This window comes from Trachinotus anak, unplaced genomic scaffold (assembly GCF_046630095.1).
Source record: "Trachinotus anak isolate AG129_WGS33_773 ecotype Australia unplaced genomic scaffold, CSIRO_AGI_Tana_v1 ptg000004l, whole genome shotgun sequence".
NCBI lineage: Eukaryota > Metazoa > Chordata > Actinopteri > Carangiformes > Carangidae > Trachinotus > Trachinotus anak.
In genome coordinates this window covers 22,044,131-22,062,819 of record NW_027273855.1, presented here as the reverse complement: position 1 = coordinate 22,062,819, position 18,689 = coordinate 22,044,131, and the positions used below count along the sequence as shown (strand labels likewise).

General features: G+C 44.1%; 1 protein-coding gene across 3 annotated transcripts in view; it reads left to right on the top strand.

The window, feature by feature from the left end:
- Positions 1 to 17,661, top strand: part of LOC139620952 (membrane-associated guanylate kinase, WW and PDZ domain-containing protein 3) — a 39,252-nt gene extending 21,591 nt beyond the window's left edge. For all 3 annotated transcript variants that reach the window (XM_071477049.1, XM_071477048.1, XM_071477050.1), the window contains exons 6-17: positions 404 to 602; positions 1,567 to 1,637; positions 2,755 to 2,916; positions 3,667 to 4,195; positions 4,959 to 5,508; positions 5,854 to 5,917; positions 6,024 to 6,437; positions 11,251 to 11,451; positions 11,551 to 11,627; positions 11,764 to 11,910; positions 13,264 to 13,402; positions 14,477 to 17,661. In XM_071477049.1, coding sequence (XP_071333150.1) covers positions 404 to 602; positions 1,567 to 1,637; positions 2,755 to 2,916; positions 3,667 to 4,195; positions 4,959 to 5,508; positions 5,854 to 5,917; positions 6,024 to 6,437; positions 11,251 to 11,451; positions 11,551 to 11,627; positions 11,764 to 11,910; positions 13,264 to 13,402; positions 14,477 to 15,591 — 3,668 coding nt within the window. In that variant the 3' untranslated portion in view covers positions 15,592 to 17,661. The remainder of the gene's footprint in view (positions 1 to 403; positions 603 to 1,566; positions 1,638 to 2,754; positions 2,917 to 3,666; positions 4,196 to 4,958; positions 5,509 to 5,853; positions 5,918 to 6,023; positions 6,438 to 11,250; positions 11,452 to 11,550; positions 11,628 to 11,763; positions 11,911 to 13,263; positions 13,403 to 14,476) is intronic.
- The last annotated feature ends 1,028 nt before the right edge of the window (positions 17,662 to 18,689 follow it).

Here is an 18,689-nt window from a genome sequence, read left to right as displayed (position 1 = left end):
CCTCTGCTGAGTCATCTTCTGAAGTGGTACTGTGTGGGCGGATGGGTTCGGCAGCCCTTGTCGTGTGCAGCAGGACTCAGGACGCCCCGTGTTATGTCCGGCGCCGCTCAGATCGAAGCTGGAGCTCACGGCTGAAGGACAGCGACAAGGACAGCGAGGCAGAGAATATGCTTGTTTTTCTTCCTCTGGTAGTACAGCATGCACGGTCACACACTCTACCTCCTCAGAGGGAGGACAAAGTGGGCTGAGATGCTGACCTCAGGACTTTTTGCCTGACAACCCCCCAATGGAATTCCCTGCATCAGGTCTGCAGGAGAAACTTTTTCTCCCTCTGCATCTCTTCGTCAATGTGTCACTGTTTGATTTAGATTTTGAACACTTCTTCCTATCACTGTCATTACAGGAGGCTCAGCAGGCGTCAGCGGCAGCATCCTTCCTACCCACCGCTCCCCCGGTCGGCCCCGGGCATACAGCAGCGGCGGGGATGGTCATGCCATAGAGAACGGGATCATCGGCAGCAGGAGTGGTGCCAGGGTGAGAGCTGTGATGCCTGATCACTGGGAGCAGGCCTTCAGTGACCCAGGAGAGTCTTATTACATAGAGTGAGTGTCTATCTGGGCTTCACAAGTCTGTTAAAGGAGCAGTTCGACATTTTAGGAAATAGGCTCAGATGCGGAGAGTTACAGTAGATGAAAGGAGATCAAGGCAACTCATGTCTGCTCGCTAAATATTAAGCTAGAGATAGTTAGCATAGCTTAGTATAAAGACTATAAACAGAGGGAAACAGCTACCCTAACTCTGCCTGGAGGTAAAACCTACCCCCACCCCTAAAGCTCATTAACATTTTATCTGTTTAATCTGCTCAAAGACAAAAGTGTAAAAACAACAAGCTGTGGTTTTGTCCATTGTTATGTCAAAGTTTGTTTCCCCAGCGATTTGTGTTTCCACGTAAATCTTGCCCTTAGCCCAAAGGTATTCTTATCCCCGACCAAACACTGTCTGCTATGCTTAACCCTCACTCAGTCAGCTAACTCTACCATGCCTAACCATAACCTAACCAAAGTTCTAACCCTAACCACAGAGGACAATGGTGTCGATGGTATAGGAAATGGTATTTAAAGGGGGGAAAACACTACAACTTGTTGTTTTTGCACTGAGCTTTGTGAATGGATTACAAAACAAGCTACCACATGTTAGTTACTGACCTTGAGAGATGCAGGTAGGCAGAGTTTCCTGTCTCTGGACAGAGGCTAGCTGTTTCCTCTTTATTCTAAGCTTAGCTCTAACCGTCTCCAGGCCCCAGCTTCATATTTGATGGACGGGTAGGAGAGCAGTATTGATCTTCTGGTTTAACTCTTGGAAAGAAAGCTATTAAACCTGTTACCCAAAATGTCAAACTAAACACGCTGTGAATTCAGTAGAGCTGCTATGCAAAGTTGTCACGACTTTCAGCAGCATGTAGTCTCATCTCTGAGATACATTCTGAAGCTGTCATTTCATATCTAATACTACAGTGTTTCTGAAGAGGGTGTCTTTTCTTTGCCTTCCTCCCTTTGTCTCTCCAAGTCGCAACCCAAAGAGGACCAGCTGGCAGAGCCCTCGAGCCTCAAGCAGGGAGACGGTCTACAAAAATGAATGTGAGCCTCTTTTGTTTCGTTCTTTCTCTCTTTCTGGATGTAATTATTTGAACACTGACACATTTGATTGCTGAACAGCCTCAGTGAAGCTACGTATTTGTTAAGAACGGAAGTAACAGACGCAGCCGGCTTGTTCGAGTCAAATGAGACGGAATGAGCTTTTTAGCTGAACAGAGATGTGTAAGTGATTAAAGCCTAAAGCTCAGGGTTGCTGGCAAAGAGCCAGACTCACTGCTGCGGCTGGCAGAGTCGACACAGGGCTGGCATGTGACTGCTAACTTAGTTTTATAATTTGGTCACATGACTCACTGATAAAAGAACAAGGGCATCGTCTAATTTCTGTTGTCTGTCTGACATGGCTGATTGCAAAGTGTAAGAAACCCATCTGTCATTATGCTGTGATTCCAGCCTGTCTCTGCAAAGTGCAGTACACCCCGGTCACCAGCAGACGGTGATATAAACGCCACTATGACCAGAGTTACCTGCATGTGAAAGGGGTGACTATGATTTGGGTTCCATTTGTAGCAGGTTTCACAATCATGATGTCCCAGGGTGCACAAATGTGTAAATGTCTACAACTTGAGATAATTGCTGGTCCCACAACCACCTTAAAAACATAGGGCTAAATTAAGAATCTTTTTAATAGCATTTTCCACACATTTAGTGATGCATAGTTAGAGTAGGGTAAATAGAAATACCCAGATTACAGTACTGAGTTGGGTCAGTGTAATGGATTAGGCTGCTGATTTGAGTCTGTAATGGATTCTGCTTTTAATGCAATCTTTGCACCAAACACTTTGGTTTGTGTGCATCTTGATTTAGTATTTTTTGTTAAAAGCCATCTGGCGATTGGTTTGCAGTGTTCTGACTCTCTCTCTCTTACCCTCAGTTCTAGCCATTAAAGTCGTCTAAACACGCAGGACTGTAAAGTATCATCGTCATCACATCCTCTCTCTCTCTCTCTCTCTCTCTCTCTCTCTCTCTCTCTCTCTCTCTCTCTCTCTCTCTCTCTCTCTCTCTCTCTCTCTCTCTCTCTCTCTCTCTCTCTATCTCTATCTCTATCTATATCTCTCTCTATCTCTCTCTCTCTGTGTCTGTATATTTCTTTGACTGCCAGGGTTCACAGACCAGCCTGGGGAGCTGCGGGGTTTCCCTGTGCACACACACTTGACTAAGGGCTCCAGAGGGTTTGGTTTCAATATCGTGGGGGGCAGCAGGCCAAGAGAGTTCCTCCAGGTCTACAGTGTGACTGCAAGTGGACCTTCAGCACTTAAGACAGGTAAAAAATACTACAAACTGCATGAGAAAGCTAAGATACAGAGATAAAAGATATGTGAGATAAATCCTTTGAAAGAAGATTTCCATCTCTAACAAAAAGACGTTGCCTCCTTGCATGTTATTAGTGATAATCATAGGCTGCAGACTGAGATCTGTAATTATAACAAATCTTGCAAACTGTAGAAACAGAAAATATTTTAATCAGATGTGCTTTAACAGTCGATCTCTCTGTTCTCTGTCTTCATCCTTTGGGATTATTCTTCTGGAATTTTCTGATCTCCCACTGCAAGTGTATATCACAAATTCTTCTTAATCCTCGAGGCTAGCACAACATAATCTAGCTATCATAACACATGCATATGCCACACACACACATGCACGCACACACTCAAATGCCCAGGCAGGCAGATATTACCGCTCTAGGAGGCCAGAGCACAGGCTGTCTCTGCAGGGACTGATCTAGTTCATATATGTTAATAGGCTGGTTTAGAGGGATTAGTTGGTTGGATTAGTCCACAACCACACAAAACACACAGATGGTGTTTCATTTGCAAACTGCGCTTATCTGCACACTCAAGCATATGAAAATGGTCAAAAAAGTCAAAACAGTGGGATATAAAGAGACTTTCAGAGGAGCCACAAAGGTGCAAATGTGTGTAAGTTTGTTACAGATGATTAAAAATGCAAAGTGTTATTATGAAAGTGTTGTAATGATGTCTCTATCCGTGTGCTTTGCTTTGTGGTTTATCAGCGGACATCCTAGTGTACATCAATGACGTCTGTGTGTTGGGGGTGTCTCACAAAGAGGTGGTAGAGATGCTCAAGTCAGTGCCTGTGGGCCACAGCGTGGATGTGGAGGTTAGAAGAGGGTATCCCATGCTCTACAACCCTGACGGCTGTCCCAAGCAGCCCCCGCCAAGGCTACTGGACAGCGGGGACCCCATCCTACCACCCACCACCACCCAGCCTCAGCCTCTTCACCAGCTGCCTCGCCTCCCGACGCCCACTCCCCACACCCAGCAGCACTTTAACTTTAATGGGGTGCACAGTGACGGGAGCTACATGGAACCAGGGGTGACTCTAGATGCTAATGGAAATGCAATGTCTTTCGCCATCAGACAGGCGCCCTCATACAGACGCTCCAGTTTGAGCAATGCTGCCTCTTCGCCCCCCGTGCGCCCGCCTCGCTCCCTGAGAAGTTTAGCCAGACTGCAGTCGCTCGACCAAACCCTGGCCAGCCAGAGTGACAGTGAAGTTGTGTCTGCGATTGGTTCACACAGGTAACGCCCACATGGAGGGACAGTCACACATCACAGAGTAGTGCCCGCAGAAACTGTACTTATAAACTGCATTAATTTGGATTCATAATGCCTCTTTTTTAAGTGTTTAATTAAAATAATTAGTGGTTGATTACAGTGATTTGGAAGTGATTCTGATTAGTATTGAATCTACGTGTCATTTGAAAGTTCACCTGTAATTTAAAATTCAATTTTTAAAAAGACAGATCTGCCTGTCTTCAACGTGACTCGGGGAGAAATGAGATTTAACCCAGTATTGATCGAGGGATTCTGGTGTGGTTGCATTTTACCAGTTACCTTTTGTTCATATAGTTGCATCTTTTATACAGAGTTTTACTGTAACAGGCTGCAGTGGCAGGTCAGAGATGGGAGCACCAGCACCAGTAGGATCTAATGTATCTTAAACATTCATCCCTTTAGAGCTGCAACAATTGTTCAGCAACTATTTAGATTATTGATTAATCGTTTTAGTCATTTTTCAAGTAAAAATGCCAAAAGATGTCAATGAAATGTATTTGGGTTTTTGTCAGACAAAACAAACAAGTTCAACTCTTATCGGTTTGGGCTTGAGGAAATTATGATTTTTGACATTTCATAGGCTGAACAGTTAATCAAGAAAATAACTGGCTGATTAATTGATAATGAAGATAATCATTAGTTGCAACTCTAAACATTTCAGTATATGAATATGTGTCAAAGCACTTATTTACCATTGATTTGAACTCCCCTTCCTCTGTCTCATCAGGGCCTCGATGATTCGTAATCACAACAATAACTCCCTCTCAGCACCCCCCCATCCTTTACGTTACGGCACATCCAAGTCGTCTGAGAGCGACCTGTCCACCTGCACCCTGTCCGGGTCCCGGCTGCCCATGCCTCAGTCACCCAGGAGGCCGTCATCCTCGCCCAGCGGCCCCCGCAGCGCTCACTCCCGCCTCTTCGCACCACAGACCTCCCACCTCAGACCCCCTTCCACCTCCGACAGCCCCCACCATCGCACCTTCAACGGTTTCCATGGCAACACCAGCCCCACTGCGAGTCCCAGCAGCGTGTCCTCTCCGGGGGCGATGAGTGTGGGCAGCGGACTTGGCAGCGGGGGGGAGCTGGTGCCAGTGGCCTTGGCCCAGATTGAAGGAGACAGAGGCCTCGGCTTCAGTGTGACGGCCGGCGGTCCAGGAGGCAGGATGACAATAGTGAAGAGAGTCTGGGACAGGAAGCAGTGCAACTCTCTGCAGCCAGGGGATGCTGTTGTCAAAATCAATGGAGCTGATGTCCAGAGCCTCAGCTTCACACAGGTGACTGGGGACCAAATGGGAACAAGTAAAACAAACAAGTCATTTATGGTTATTGGGTTAAAACAGTGGCTCCCTTCTGACTCTTTGTATCAAGTAATGACTGCTGGCAAGCCTTTGTCACATGGTGCATGAGTTTTAATCAGTTCAATGAGAGTGGGATTTACCCGTCTCAGATAGTTTCATTTGGATAATTTTTATTGGCATCAAGATTGAAAATGGACAGTATTTCAGTATAAATTAGAGAAAAGATTAAAAAACATAATTTAGTGTAACTCATCTTGTTAAAATGTGAAATCACCAAACAATCAGAATTAGTCATAATACGCTCGTGTGTTTGCTCCTCAGGTGCAAACGGTTCTCCAAGAACACACCAAACAGGGAGAAGTCATCTTATTGGTTTACAGAGGAGGTAAATGATTCACATTCATTCGAGTCAGTGATTTTTAGTAACTGACAACCACGTTTTTTCACCATGGCTAAATTCATCACACAGTTATTTTCTCTCTCGTTATTAGGCGTCTGTCATTCAGCCATCTCCCCCGGCTCTATTCGGAGACTTCCCCCGCCTCTTCTCCGCCCCCCTCCTCCACCTGTTGGCTCAGATGACTCCACCGTGCTCCCAGAAGCTCTGCCTATGCCCCGCACTTCCATCAGCACTCCTCCCTCCCCAGCCCCAACACGTTCCTCGCTGATCCAGAGCACCAGTTTCTTGGAGTCGATTCCGGTGACCCTGACGATGGAGCCCAAAGACTGGATCAACACGGGCCTGGAGGATGAGGCGGGTGGTGTCACAGCACCCGATTCAGGTGCAGAGAGGCAGGGTGGTGAACGAACCCGGCCACTGCGAGGGTTTGATGTGGAGCTCAGGAGAAAGCCAGGAGAGGGCTTTGGGTTCGTCATTGCCTCTCAGGATGTGGAGAACGGCAAAGGTGAGAGCCAGCAAGTGATAAATTGTATTCTTCAGCACGAGTATTAAGTTTAAATGTTTTAAATATAACAGTCTTTGTTTTTATGGAGCTGTATTTTTTAATTGAAGAATCTTAAGTAAAGCTGGACGGACATTAGTTAAACTTTTCTGGCCCCACAGAACCATTTGGTTACCTGCCCAGGGAAACACGTTTCACTTGGATGCCCTTGTGGACAGATGCACCATTAGCTAATTACAGATTAAAACGTGGTCACCGTGGCCACATGCCACCAGATGACTCATGATGCATTATTAACTCTTTTCTTTTAAACCCTTTTGTTCCAGTTTATTTCCAGGTTGGTTTTATTTACACTGTTGAAGGAAGTTTCTGAAAATCTAAATGCAAAAACAGCACCCATGAGATGTTTGGGTGTTTGTTGGTGGCCACAACAAAGTTTCTTTTTGGGAAATCTTACCACAAAGATTAAGAAACCATCTAACCACCAGGTCTGGATCTCATCTGATCTCATCTGCATCTGATGACTTCAACAAGCCATCTGTAGAACCAGTAAAAACAATATGGGCATTTAGCTTGCTAGCATTTAGCAGTAACTACCGTCTGCGTCTCCATGTTTAGTTTGCACTCTGGGAGCAGTCAGCAGTTCCTCTACGTGATGACCTGAGATGCAGAGAGGGTTCACATGGTGAAAAACAGTCAGAGATGCACTTTGGTAATAAGCCGTTGAGAGATTGAAACTCTAGTCTCTCTCACTGACAGCCAGTGAAGAGTCTGGAAGAGTTTTGAGTCTCTGGAGGATTTTATAGGATCTTGCAACACCTCATGTTCCCATATACATAGACATTTGTCCCTGTGTTCCTGCGCCCACAGGATAACTTTCAGTTCCTTTCTGTTTTGGTGTGTCTGCATTGTCTGCACCTATTTGTGCTCCTGAAGGACAGTGTGATTGTCTTTGGGCTCAAATTCAAGAATCGTATGCAAGAAGTTCATTCTCTTCCTTGGTGAGAGTTGGATGAGAGGACTGATATAATTACCTTAGCTTAGCATAAAGACTAGAGAAAGGGGGAAACAGCTAGCCTAGCTCTCTCCAAAGGTAACAAATCCCCCTGCTAACACCTTAAAACCTCACTACCCTATAAAACGATGTCGTTTTTACACTTGAGTTTTTTGTATTGATTAAACAAACAAAACATAATAACCGTACAGACATGAGAGTGGTATCGATCTACTCACTTAACTCTTGGCAAGAAAGCGAATCAGCGTATTTCTTTAAGATGTTTACAGGTTATTTACAGGTTTTATATGCGTCTGTGCTCTTTTTAATTCAGTTTATGAGTTTATTCTGTGATCCAGAAGCAGCTTTTGTTTAGAGTCTCTCTCACTCTGCGCTCCTCCATCCATTCTGACCCGACTGGACACTGATGCTTCTTCATGTTCTGTCTTGGAGGTGAACACATCCTGTCCTTTTAGTGTAGTGAATAGCAGGATAACTGCAACATCCCCATGATGTATTGCCCCCTCTCCCCTTCCCATGTCTTGTATTGGTTGTGCTGTTCCCTTTTGATGCAGTTCAATTTGCTTTATGGCCTGAGCGAACACGCATTTATGTTTTCATGGTGAGATTAAGGTTATTGCTGCACCTGTGTCTGCAGCACAGAGACCCTCCCTCCCTCCTTCCCTCTCTCCCTCCTCAAACCTCTCCATCTCCATCGTGTCCTCATTCTCCCCCTTCATTTCACAGAAACACGTCCCCTTTGTCTCACCATATCTCCCCTTTTCCTCTTTTCATTCCCTCTTCCCATCTCTCTCTCTCTTTCTCATCCCCTCATCAGTCTTTCTCTCCACTGCTCTTCCCTCACTCTCCCTCACGAGCTCCCGCCCACCCTCTCCCTCGTTCCCTCTCTCTTTCTCTCTCTCACCTCTTTTACTCTGCAGCAGAAGCGTCCAATCTGGTTTTTCAAAAGATTAAAACTCTCCCTCTCTCTCCCTCTCTCTCTCTCTCTGTCTCTATCTCTCCCTCCCTCCGACCTCCCACTCTCCCCATCGCTCTCTGAATGCCTAAGAGAAATGCTACGCTGAGCATTTCCCTCGCAGAGGAGCAACAGAGGGGACGGCAAACCTGTGTTTTAGTTCCTGTTGACCATCACATGTGAATCTCAGCACCTTCTGTCTGAAACGGAATATAGGAGTTATTGGTTTTTTTTTGTTTGTTTTTTTTGTTTTGTTTTTCTGTGCATGCTAATGAAAGAGCCATGCTGGAGAGACTACAGTCTGCTTTGAAAACTGTGAAGGAGTCCAAACGTAATTATTCGCTCCAATTCTTGTTTTTATATTTACCAAGAATAGGGAGGGTTCCGGTTTGGTGCAGTGTTTCATGTTTAGCTCTGTGTATGAGTGAGAGGTTTTAAATTCTGTGTTGCACTCTGAAGTTTGCTTGGTCAGGTGCGTTGACTCTGTATGAAAGTTAGCTCATCAAGCTCACACGTTTTCAGATCTCAGATAGCTGATCAAACTGATGCTGTGTGCGATTATTTTTACTGCTATACTCACTGATGTTTGCAGTGACAACAAGAGATGAAGGAGAATATAACATGTTTTTTAACGCAGCCAGGCTTAAAGCATGATGTGGTAATGGTCTGTGTATTAGAGCCATCAGTGAGGCACACAGGAAGTAAAATGAATGGATTTATCAGATAGTTGAGCATTAACCATCCTGCACATACACCACTGTATAACTGATCCTGCTGAAGATCAACAGTGCTCTCTCTCTCCCCCCCACTCTCTGACATGTAGAAGGCATCTGCAGGCTGCTGTGGGGATGTCTGCACGGGCCGATGCATCTGGGCTGCAGAGGGGGATTTTACGATGGCGGGGAAGAGGGCAAGGGGGGGGGGCTGCTACCACTCTGTAGCGGTGATCAGTGCAGCACGTCAGAGGCTGGCTGGCTGCTGGGCATACTGCAGCGGGATTACTCTGGACAGGAGAACATGGAGAGCCAGAGGAAAATACACTACGATATAAAGCAGTGCATTTGGATGCATCTGTGTGTGGTTTAAGCGTGTGTGTTTGTGCATGTGTGGCTGAGTACATCTGTCCCAATCCCTCTGCGTGTGAGTCACTGTGTGTGTGCAAAAACAGTGCTGTGTGCGTGTGAGCATGGCTGTTGTATGTGTATTCATGTGTTTGGCAACTGTTGATGTTCGACTGATGTATTATGCATGATAAGAAGACTATTTGCAAAGCTGCCTTGGCTTTGATTTGACCTGATTGCCGTTTCTGCCTGGGTCACCCAGATTACGCCCAGACAGATTGGAGATGTGTCTCTGGGCTCTGAATTATAGGCTGTAATTTTTAATGGGCTCATCATTCCAATGCGACACACACTTCATCTCATATGACATTGTCCTAACTGCCTAATTACATTTTTAATCTGTTAACAATCATTTCAGCTCAGTCTATAAGACAATTTAAATGTGCTATTTTCATCCTGGAGGGATATAGACTGAAGGGATGATGTACCTAGGCTGAATGAGTGTCTCACAATGTTTAATACTCCCTGATGGGTTACATAAGGCCACTGGCAAGACTCTAGAGGGGCCAGCTGTCACCAAAGCACAGCATACCCTCAGAGAGGGTTCATGTGGAGAGTAATAGGGAGTTTACTAAGATACAGAGAGAGGAGCAGGAGATAGATTTTGAGGTCTAAGCAGACAGAGACAGACTGTCCAGCTAAAAACTGTAAGAAGCTTTTTAGTCGGTACAGGAGATTAATGGAAGCAAATTTATTTTTAGGCTGCTCAATTTTTTTCCCATCAACCTTAGACCCTGACCGGAGTTCAGCTTAAATGTGAGCGATCTCTTCATACAGAAGATAAGACAAAGTGATACGTGAGGCTGATTCTCCCTCTTCACATTATATTTTGTGTTTTCTCTTCACTTCAAAAATCAGTGGAATCGCACAGACCAGGACACTCTTGCACATTATATGCCTCACACTCCTGTGTTTAACATCTCTCTAGGAGTTATATATGGTGTGTTTTCGTGGTGTGAACGGTGCAGGGGCAGGGAGAAGACAGCCAGTGCTTTCCCACACAGAGAAAAATATATTTTGTGGTGCCAGCAAGTATTACTGTGTGTGTGTGTGTGTGTGTGAGAGAGAGAGAGTGTTTTGTATGCCAGTGGCATACCAGTGCAGACAGTCTGCAAGTTTGAGGATCCTAGAAGAGCTGAGCATAAAAATCACTGACGCTGCATAAACCAAAGTGTAAATATCTAAAGTCTGTTGTTATGTGGAGTTTTGACAGATTCAGGACAGGAAAATATTGCTGGAAAGCTTGCGCTCCATGACACTTTGCTCTTGAGGAGAAAGACAAATTATTGAACAGTGAACAACGGTTCATCTGACAGTGTGTCAGCAGATGGAGAGATAGGTTGATAGGTGGGAAGATGAAGGAGAAGAGGAGAGAGATTCAAGGAGACAGTGGAGGAGGTGTAAAGAAAGGCTTGTGTGGGAAGTAATTAATAAAATAAACCCTGCTAAAAAAACAATCCAAAGCTTAATTACAGCTTGTTTTATGAATTCTGTCATCTTTACAAGTGAGATGAATCTTCCTGCTATTAAATTTATCTACATTTGACCCCATTTATTACTCACTGCCTTCAGTTAAAAGCAAAGTGTTGGGGCTGGGGCTGGAGTTTCCTGTTCCTGCTACAACTTTAGTCGAGTCCAGCATGAACTACTCAACAACTAACTCAAGCAACAAGTCATTTGAGGTAGGAGTAAGTAACTGTTTGATGTCTTTTGTCCTCTCCTTAGCTGCTTCTCTTCTCCCTCACCGGTTTGTGACGGTCCGTCGAGGCAGCCCAGCAGCCAAGAGTGGGCAGATCCGGCCTGGAGATCGACTGGAGGCGGTAGAGGGACGCTCAGTGGTGACTCTGCCTCATCGGGAGCTCGCTCAGATACTTCGCCGGGTTGGAAATACTCTACGGCTCACCATTGTCCCCCGTCCAAGCACCTGTAAGCAAAGACTTGAACATCCAGTGAAAACACACATACACACAAATATATAGGCTGGCTCTTAATTTATAATCTGATCTCAAACTTCATCTGTTCCAGATGCTTCAAGCTTTTCGGAAGCAAATGAGTATGACCCCGGTCACAGAAGCAGAAAAGGTCAGAGGTCACGTCCAAAGGTGAGCACATAATCATCAGCTCATCTTATCCACTGATTGTACATGATGTATCCTGCAGTGATAATTATCACTGCAGGATACATCATGTGTGGCTCATGTATGGCTCCCTCTGACTCTCTCTGCCCTGGTCTCCCAGCGTGACTCCAGGTATTACAGTGTAGACCTGGATCGTGGCCCCTCGGGCTTCGGCTTCAGCCTCCGAGGGGGCAGTGAGTACAACATGGGCCTCTACGTCCTGGGACTGATGGAGGGGGGGCCAGCCTCACGGAGCCAGAAAATGCAGGTGTGTTTGTTTGCATACATTTTATATACATATTTGTTTACATACACATTCTGCTTTTACTGTAGTCTATTTATGTGTACTCTGTATTTGAGTGTATCATCTCAATGTTATTGCTGTTGGCAAGTGTGTGTAGTTACAGTACAGTAGTACAGTTCCTTAAAATTATTTTTTAAATTTCATAGCACTAGTTCCAACACACAGCAGATGTTGTCAGAGTTAATAAATAATAGGATACTTGTACTGATGTATGCACCACCTTTTTGTTTTGTTGCCAAAAAATGTGCTGTTATTAGAGGAGGATCTGGAAAAAACTGAAGATGAGACTTTGGTAACATCAGAGAAAGAAACCCAAAGCCTCTGAAAATAAAAAAAATTGAAAAAAACCCCCAAAATTTTAATTTGTTGTTTCTTTTAAATCAGCTATTTGTAAATTTTGCTATTGCTACATAGTGAACATTAGCATTAACAGCTGTTATTATATTATGTATTATTGTTGTTATTATATTATATGTTACTATATTTAACAGTTTAGAAGAAATGTTGCAAGTTCATCATTAAACTTTATTCTTTTACTCACTAAGAGCTGTCTGCAGTGCTGGAAAGCAATCATGCTAACTCTTGTCTCTATTGCATCTTTTATTCTATTAAAGTTAGAACGCTAACTAGCTAGCCCCAGTCTGTCTCAGCACTGTCCGATAGCGACTCACTGTAGCCTCCAATCTGTCCTCACAGCAATGGAGGAAGCTCTTGTCAAGCAACCACGATCGGTGGCAGAAACAACATACAAATATCCACTTTAAAGAAATTAGCCACTCAAAAACTCTGATAATCTGCTTCATCAGGTCTTTGTGAATGTAGTTTGACTGGAGTAATTTGACAGTTAAATTCTGGGTGGTGCATGGGAGTTTATATCACCACTCACTTCAAACAGTGAGAGGAATTCAGACAAAGTAATAAATACAGTGGTAGAAAGTGCTGCGTTCATGTTGGGCCCTCTCACTCAAACTAACCCTAACCCTACTACACTGTGTTTCACGCTAATTGGCAAACGTGAGCATGCTAATATCTGCTAAACATCAACATGTTAGCATTGTCACTGTGAGCATGTTGCCATGCTAGCGTTAGCATTTAGTAACATGTCACAGCAGGAAAAGCACAGGTGTAAATCATAAAATTAATGATGGCGGCTTCATTTTCTGGGTCCTGGTTTTGTGACTGCTGGCTCACAGTCGTCGTTAGTGTTATCAGTAACGCCTGTGGTTCTCCTACTGTGACTACTGCCGTTTTAATGAGTAGCTGCAATTTCCAACATTTAAAGTAATGTGTGTGTGTGTGTGTGTGTGTGTGCTGCAGGTGAGCGATCAGCTTGTGGAGATCAATGGCGACAGTACAGCAGGGATGACCCACAGCCAGGCCGTCGAGCAGATCCGCAGGGGAGGCCACCGCATCCACCTGGTGCTCAAGAGAGGAAACGGCTACGTGCCTGACTATGGTGAGACACAGTGGGAGGGTCTGGGGTATTAATTCAGGGTGTGTGTGTGTGTGTGTGTGTGTGTGTGTGTGTGTGTGTGTGTGTGTGTGTGTGTGTGTGTGTGTGTGAGAGAAAATATGAGATTTAAATCATTTTTTAAAAATAGGGCACCTGTGTTTGGCATGTGATGCATTTGTCTTGCGTATATAATCTTCTTTCTTCTTTTTCTGTGGCATTAATTCTAACTAAAATACTTTCTACCTTTTTACTCCTCCCTTCTCTTTTGGGGTGTTTTCCCTCCTTTAACCCTTCCACATTTCTGGTTAATAAAATATTTTGTTTTTGCTTTGTAACGCACCCACACTTCATTTTCCCCCTCCATTCGGCCTGTCTCGGTTTTCCTCCCTGTCCTCTCCCAAACATTTCTCTCCTTTCTGCTCCACTCCTTTCTTTTCTTTTTCCCCCCTCTTTCAGTGGAGCTCTCCAGTTTGTCTCTATGTATGACCAACTCCAAGCTAGGCGAGCCTTGCTTCTATGTCATTGGACGGACAGAGAATACGCGGTTGGTAATGGTTCCTGTTAGTTCTCCCATTTTCTGTCTCTCTACATTCCTCTGCTCACCCACCACTGCTGTCTTCACTTGTACTGAAACGAGCCTGTGTGTTGGACCTCCTCATTCTAAGATAGTCTCGATTATCAACCTATGTAGAAATGTACAACTTTATGCTTCTTGTCCAGTTAAGTTTCCCTCAAACCTACTGCTGAACAGAATTCACCAATTTCTAAACACACATCTAGAAAATTGCACAAGTGCTAGAGATGTCCAATCAGATATGTGCTGTATTTCTAATGAAGGGTTATCTGAAGGTTACACTAAAATAGAAAAGCATCTGTTGTTACACAAGATAACCGCATGTACCTCTTATGAAAAAAAAAGAAAAGAAAACACACTCTGGATGTCAGAGCTACATAATAACAGGTTACATAATGTTCTCTGCTTGAGATTTTGTTCTTCCTCTCAATTACCTGCTTATTCAGTCTGTTTTCTCTTCCTTTCTCCACCTCCCCCTCCCTCCCTATATAATGTGTGTTCAGGCCGTGAGCACAGAATCACCTCCCCCTCCCTCCTGCATCACCCCAAGGAGCAGGGTTTGGCTGCAGTAGACTCCAGTGGGCGGAGGGGGCGTAGCAGCTCCAAGCAGAGGAGGAGCAGGTCTTCAGATGGACGCGAGAAAGGAAAAGGGACTGAAAGGAGAAGAAGAAGAAGATGGGCCTCAGAGGGAGGGGGACGCTCAGGTTTGCAAAGCCCCGTCTCTGAGCAGGGAGAGAGGTCTCGGGAAGCCAGGGACAGCAGCAGCAGCAGGAGGAGGAGGAGGAGGAAAAGAGAGACTCAGAGTTTACCCAGAGATGCCCTCAGGAATTATGACGATAGTGACACAGAGAAAGGAACGGTGAGGGGAAGAAAAAGGGAGAGGGAGAGGAAGAGGAAGAAAAAGAGCAAGAGCAGAGAGAGAAAAAGCAGGAGCGAGGAGAGGGCGAGAAAGGCAGAGGGTGAGGAGGAGCGAGAGGGAGAGCTGGAGGTAGCTGCTGTTGAGGAGAAGGTGGAAGATAGGGATGAGGAGGTGGAGGAGAGAGTGAATTTAGAGAGAAGAGCAAGTGAAGAAAATATTATCCTACCCATTCCAAGTCCAAACCAAAAGCTTCCCAGACCCAAAGAAAACTGGGAAGCGGAGAGTGTTGAAAACTGGGACATGGCAGCAGAGTACAGAGAACGTAGGAAAGAGAAGGAGCCGAAGGGCGAGCAGGAACAGGAGAGGTCACGGGAAGATGACAGGGGTGAAAATAAAGAGACGGAGCTGAATGAGAATGAGACAGACGACGATGCACAGAGCGGGCGCATCAAGAGGCCTTTACCAAGTGTTGCTGTGATGGATCCAGTGTCACAGAGAAAGCCCTTCTCCTTCCTCACCTCCACACTGTCCGTAGAGCAGCTGGGAGACGATGAGTCAGATTCTGGAAACAGCCAGTCTGATGGCAGCGTGTCCGCTGCCAGCATCTCAGGCCTTTCTATGGCTGCTATAGGAGCAGGCGGTCGCAGGGCCGTGGTGCTGCCAGGCCCTTGGCTCACACCCAGCCAACAGAGGGTGGCACAGGATGTAGAGGGGAATGGGCAGACAGGGCAGGGGGGAGGGAGAAGTGCTGTCTCTTAACTTTTGACAGGAAGTAGAGCGTGCAGCAGCTGAATGATACTGTATCAGATTCTGTCCATCTCACACTGTTAGACCTCCACTTGTTTTCTGCAGCTACCCACACTACCAACATCTTCTCTCAGTCACTTTAATATCTACAGTAGTATGAAGTCATATTCTTTGTGCCTTTTTACAGCTGACCTCTGGCTGATGTTAAATGTCAATATCACATTTTAACTTGTAAATGACACCAACATGGTAAAGTTATGTCTTTTTCACTGGTGCAGCAACAACAACAACATTGTTGTTTTTCCCGAGGCACTGTTGCCCTCATCGTGTTGCACTCCTCTCTTCACGTTTGCAGCACTTGTGATAGATATTTCTGGGATGGTAAGGTATTTCAGACACCTTTGTTTAAGCCCCTCCTATCTCTCATTCACCTTTCTGCTTCTCTCTGGCTGCTTCAGCACAGTGCCCCCAATGTACAAAGACTTTCACTTATACCTCATGAAGATATTGAGCAATAATAATGCAACAGTCCGAGACTATCAGTCTTTCATATCCACTGCACCACGTCGATCTGGTCTGAGAGGAAACGGTGTAATGTGTTTGTACAATATCCTCTTTGTCGTATGTGGACACTTGCCTCAACTCTTAATGTTGTTCTATATAACTGAATATATGATTGTGATAATGCAAATCCCTTTTGACAGCAGGTGTGAAATATATAATCTGTAAATATTTGTAGAGAAATAAATGACAGAACCTATTGTAAATACTATACTAACTGGAGCCAAGCCCTGATACGTATTGCTGTATTGTAATACATCATGATAAGTCTATATATATATATATATATATATAAATATATGCAGTATATCTATATATTACATACAACAGCTACACATTCAGATTATTTATTATTGTGTGATGAGAAATGACATTGAAATTGCTATATAGCTTTTGTGAAGGCTCAACATGTAAACAGATTAAGAACTATATTGTACCTGCCCTATTCATAAATGAATGTTTTGTAATATGCTGCTTGGGTGTGGATTAGGATGCTCTGTGTCGTACCCTACTTCAGAAGTCAGCAAAAGATGCCAAAAATATGCATCCAGTGTGCATATTTCAAGTACTGTTAATATGGTGTATGTGCAGTCAGAACAAAAAAAACCACTGTCTAGATTCTAGAGAGTGCTGTGCCCATCGTGCCACGTACAGTTGCCTTGGTAACATAAACCACTTTATCCTAACCACTGATTTTTCTTACTGTGAAAACCCTTGCTCCGAGGTCTCTAACACAAGAGGTGGGCGGGCTGTTTAGTAATTTCAGTCATGCCAAAAAAAAAAAAAAACAACAAAAAAAAGGCCCTTACTGTAAATCCACAAAAATAAAAATCATAAGCCTGTGCAGAAGCTGAGCTCAGTGTTGCATCTGAGATGACAAAATAGCACATAATTTTGTTTTGCTCTCTTTTTTAAACATTCTGTTATGGGGAAGCTGAATGGATACTGTGAGATGTTATTTTTCTATGAAATTATCTTTTTTGAAATACTCAGGTTTTCAGATACTTTGCTCTAGATAAGCCATGAGGAGGAAAAGCTACAGAGTGACTTCACATCATCATCATCATCATCATCATCATCATCATCATAATGCAGATGGATTCATATTATTTAAATCTTAGAGCAACGTTATGTTGATCCTTTATGGCAGCATTTGGAGACGCAGACTGTTAAAGTTTTTTGTTACCAGCCCATAATTATCTAAAAGTTGATGCTGTAAGTCAGTCCATTCATTTGTGCCCACCATTAACAAACCACTGGACTGAAATGAACGGCTCGCTGTGCCCTGTCCATTTGTTTGCATTGCTGTGCTGCCCAGAAGTGGTGGTACAGTGACCAAAGCAACAAACTGCATTCCCCAACCAGTGACCATACAGAGTAGCTTGGTAGCCTATATGTAAGACTTATTTTATAACATTTGCTAATGTTCTTTTTTTAGACTTTCATTTCCTAAAGGGGATTATGTGGCTGAACTGTAAACACGTTCTCATAAAACTACAAATAAACTGCTGAACCAATTTCCTCAGTGGTCATGCATGTCTCTTTCTTTTATTGCTTTTTTTTCCCGAACAGCTGAGCAGCCACAGTAATGGACAGCAGATGGCAGCAAAATTATAGGCTACAGTATATTAAGGAGAGATGGGATTTTATGTGATGATGGTGTGTGTGCCTGTGTGTGTGAGAGAGATTTGAGATTATTTTAAGGATCCCATTAGATATGCATTCACAAAAGGATGAGCTGAATGAAGAATTAATCAGAAGACACTAAAGACTGTGAAACTCTGCTTATGGATGAATGAGATTCACCATGAGGGTATATATCTGATCATTTCCACAGATCTATTATTTAACCTGCTTTTTGCAAGAACAAGGATTTTACATTTTCCACTCAGTCTAATAGTGTCTTATACTGTGGAGCAGGAGCAGCCTCACCTGTGTGAGCGAGGCCACAGAGAGAAGAATTTATAGGGTCTCAGCTCAGATATGAGCTCTTAAGTGCTGCCACTAAAAATAACATCGCTCTGAGGCCTGTCTTTCTCTCATGTTGTCCTAAGCTGCATCCTTCTGTTCAAGTCAGCTCAGACGTACCAAAAAAAAAAAAAAAAAAAAAAAAAAAGAAATCACCGCAGTAACAACAGCGCTGCTCCCATTTCAACTGCAGGAGGAGCGGGATTTCCGCTATTCAGGCGACTTCAAATCATGAATTCCAGCTACAGAGAAACGTTCAGCTGAGTATGATGTGGTCGGTGACTTACACCGCCTTACAGGCATTGCATGTACTGTTTTCTGGATGTGCACCCCGGATTCACAGGCGCTCAACAGGATTCCTGGTGTATGTAAAGTTACAAACAAAGATGCAGAATGAGAGTGTGATTGCACCTTCAAAATAAAATGTCATCTGTAGCCTTCGTTTGATGATGTGATTTTTTTTTTTTTCTTCAAAGCAATTTTCCCCAATGCTTTGATGAACTAGATCAGCTTTTAAGTTATCTATAACCTCTGTTGAAAACACTGAAACCTCATCTGCACTGGGTTCTCACACTTACACA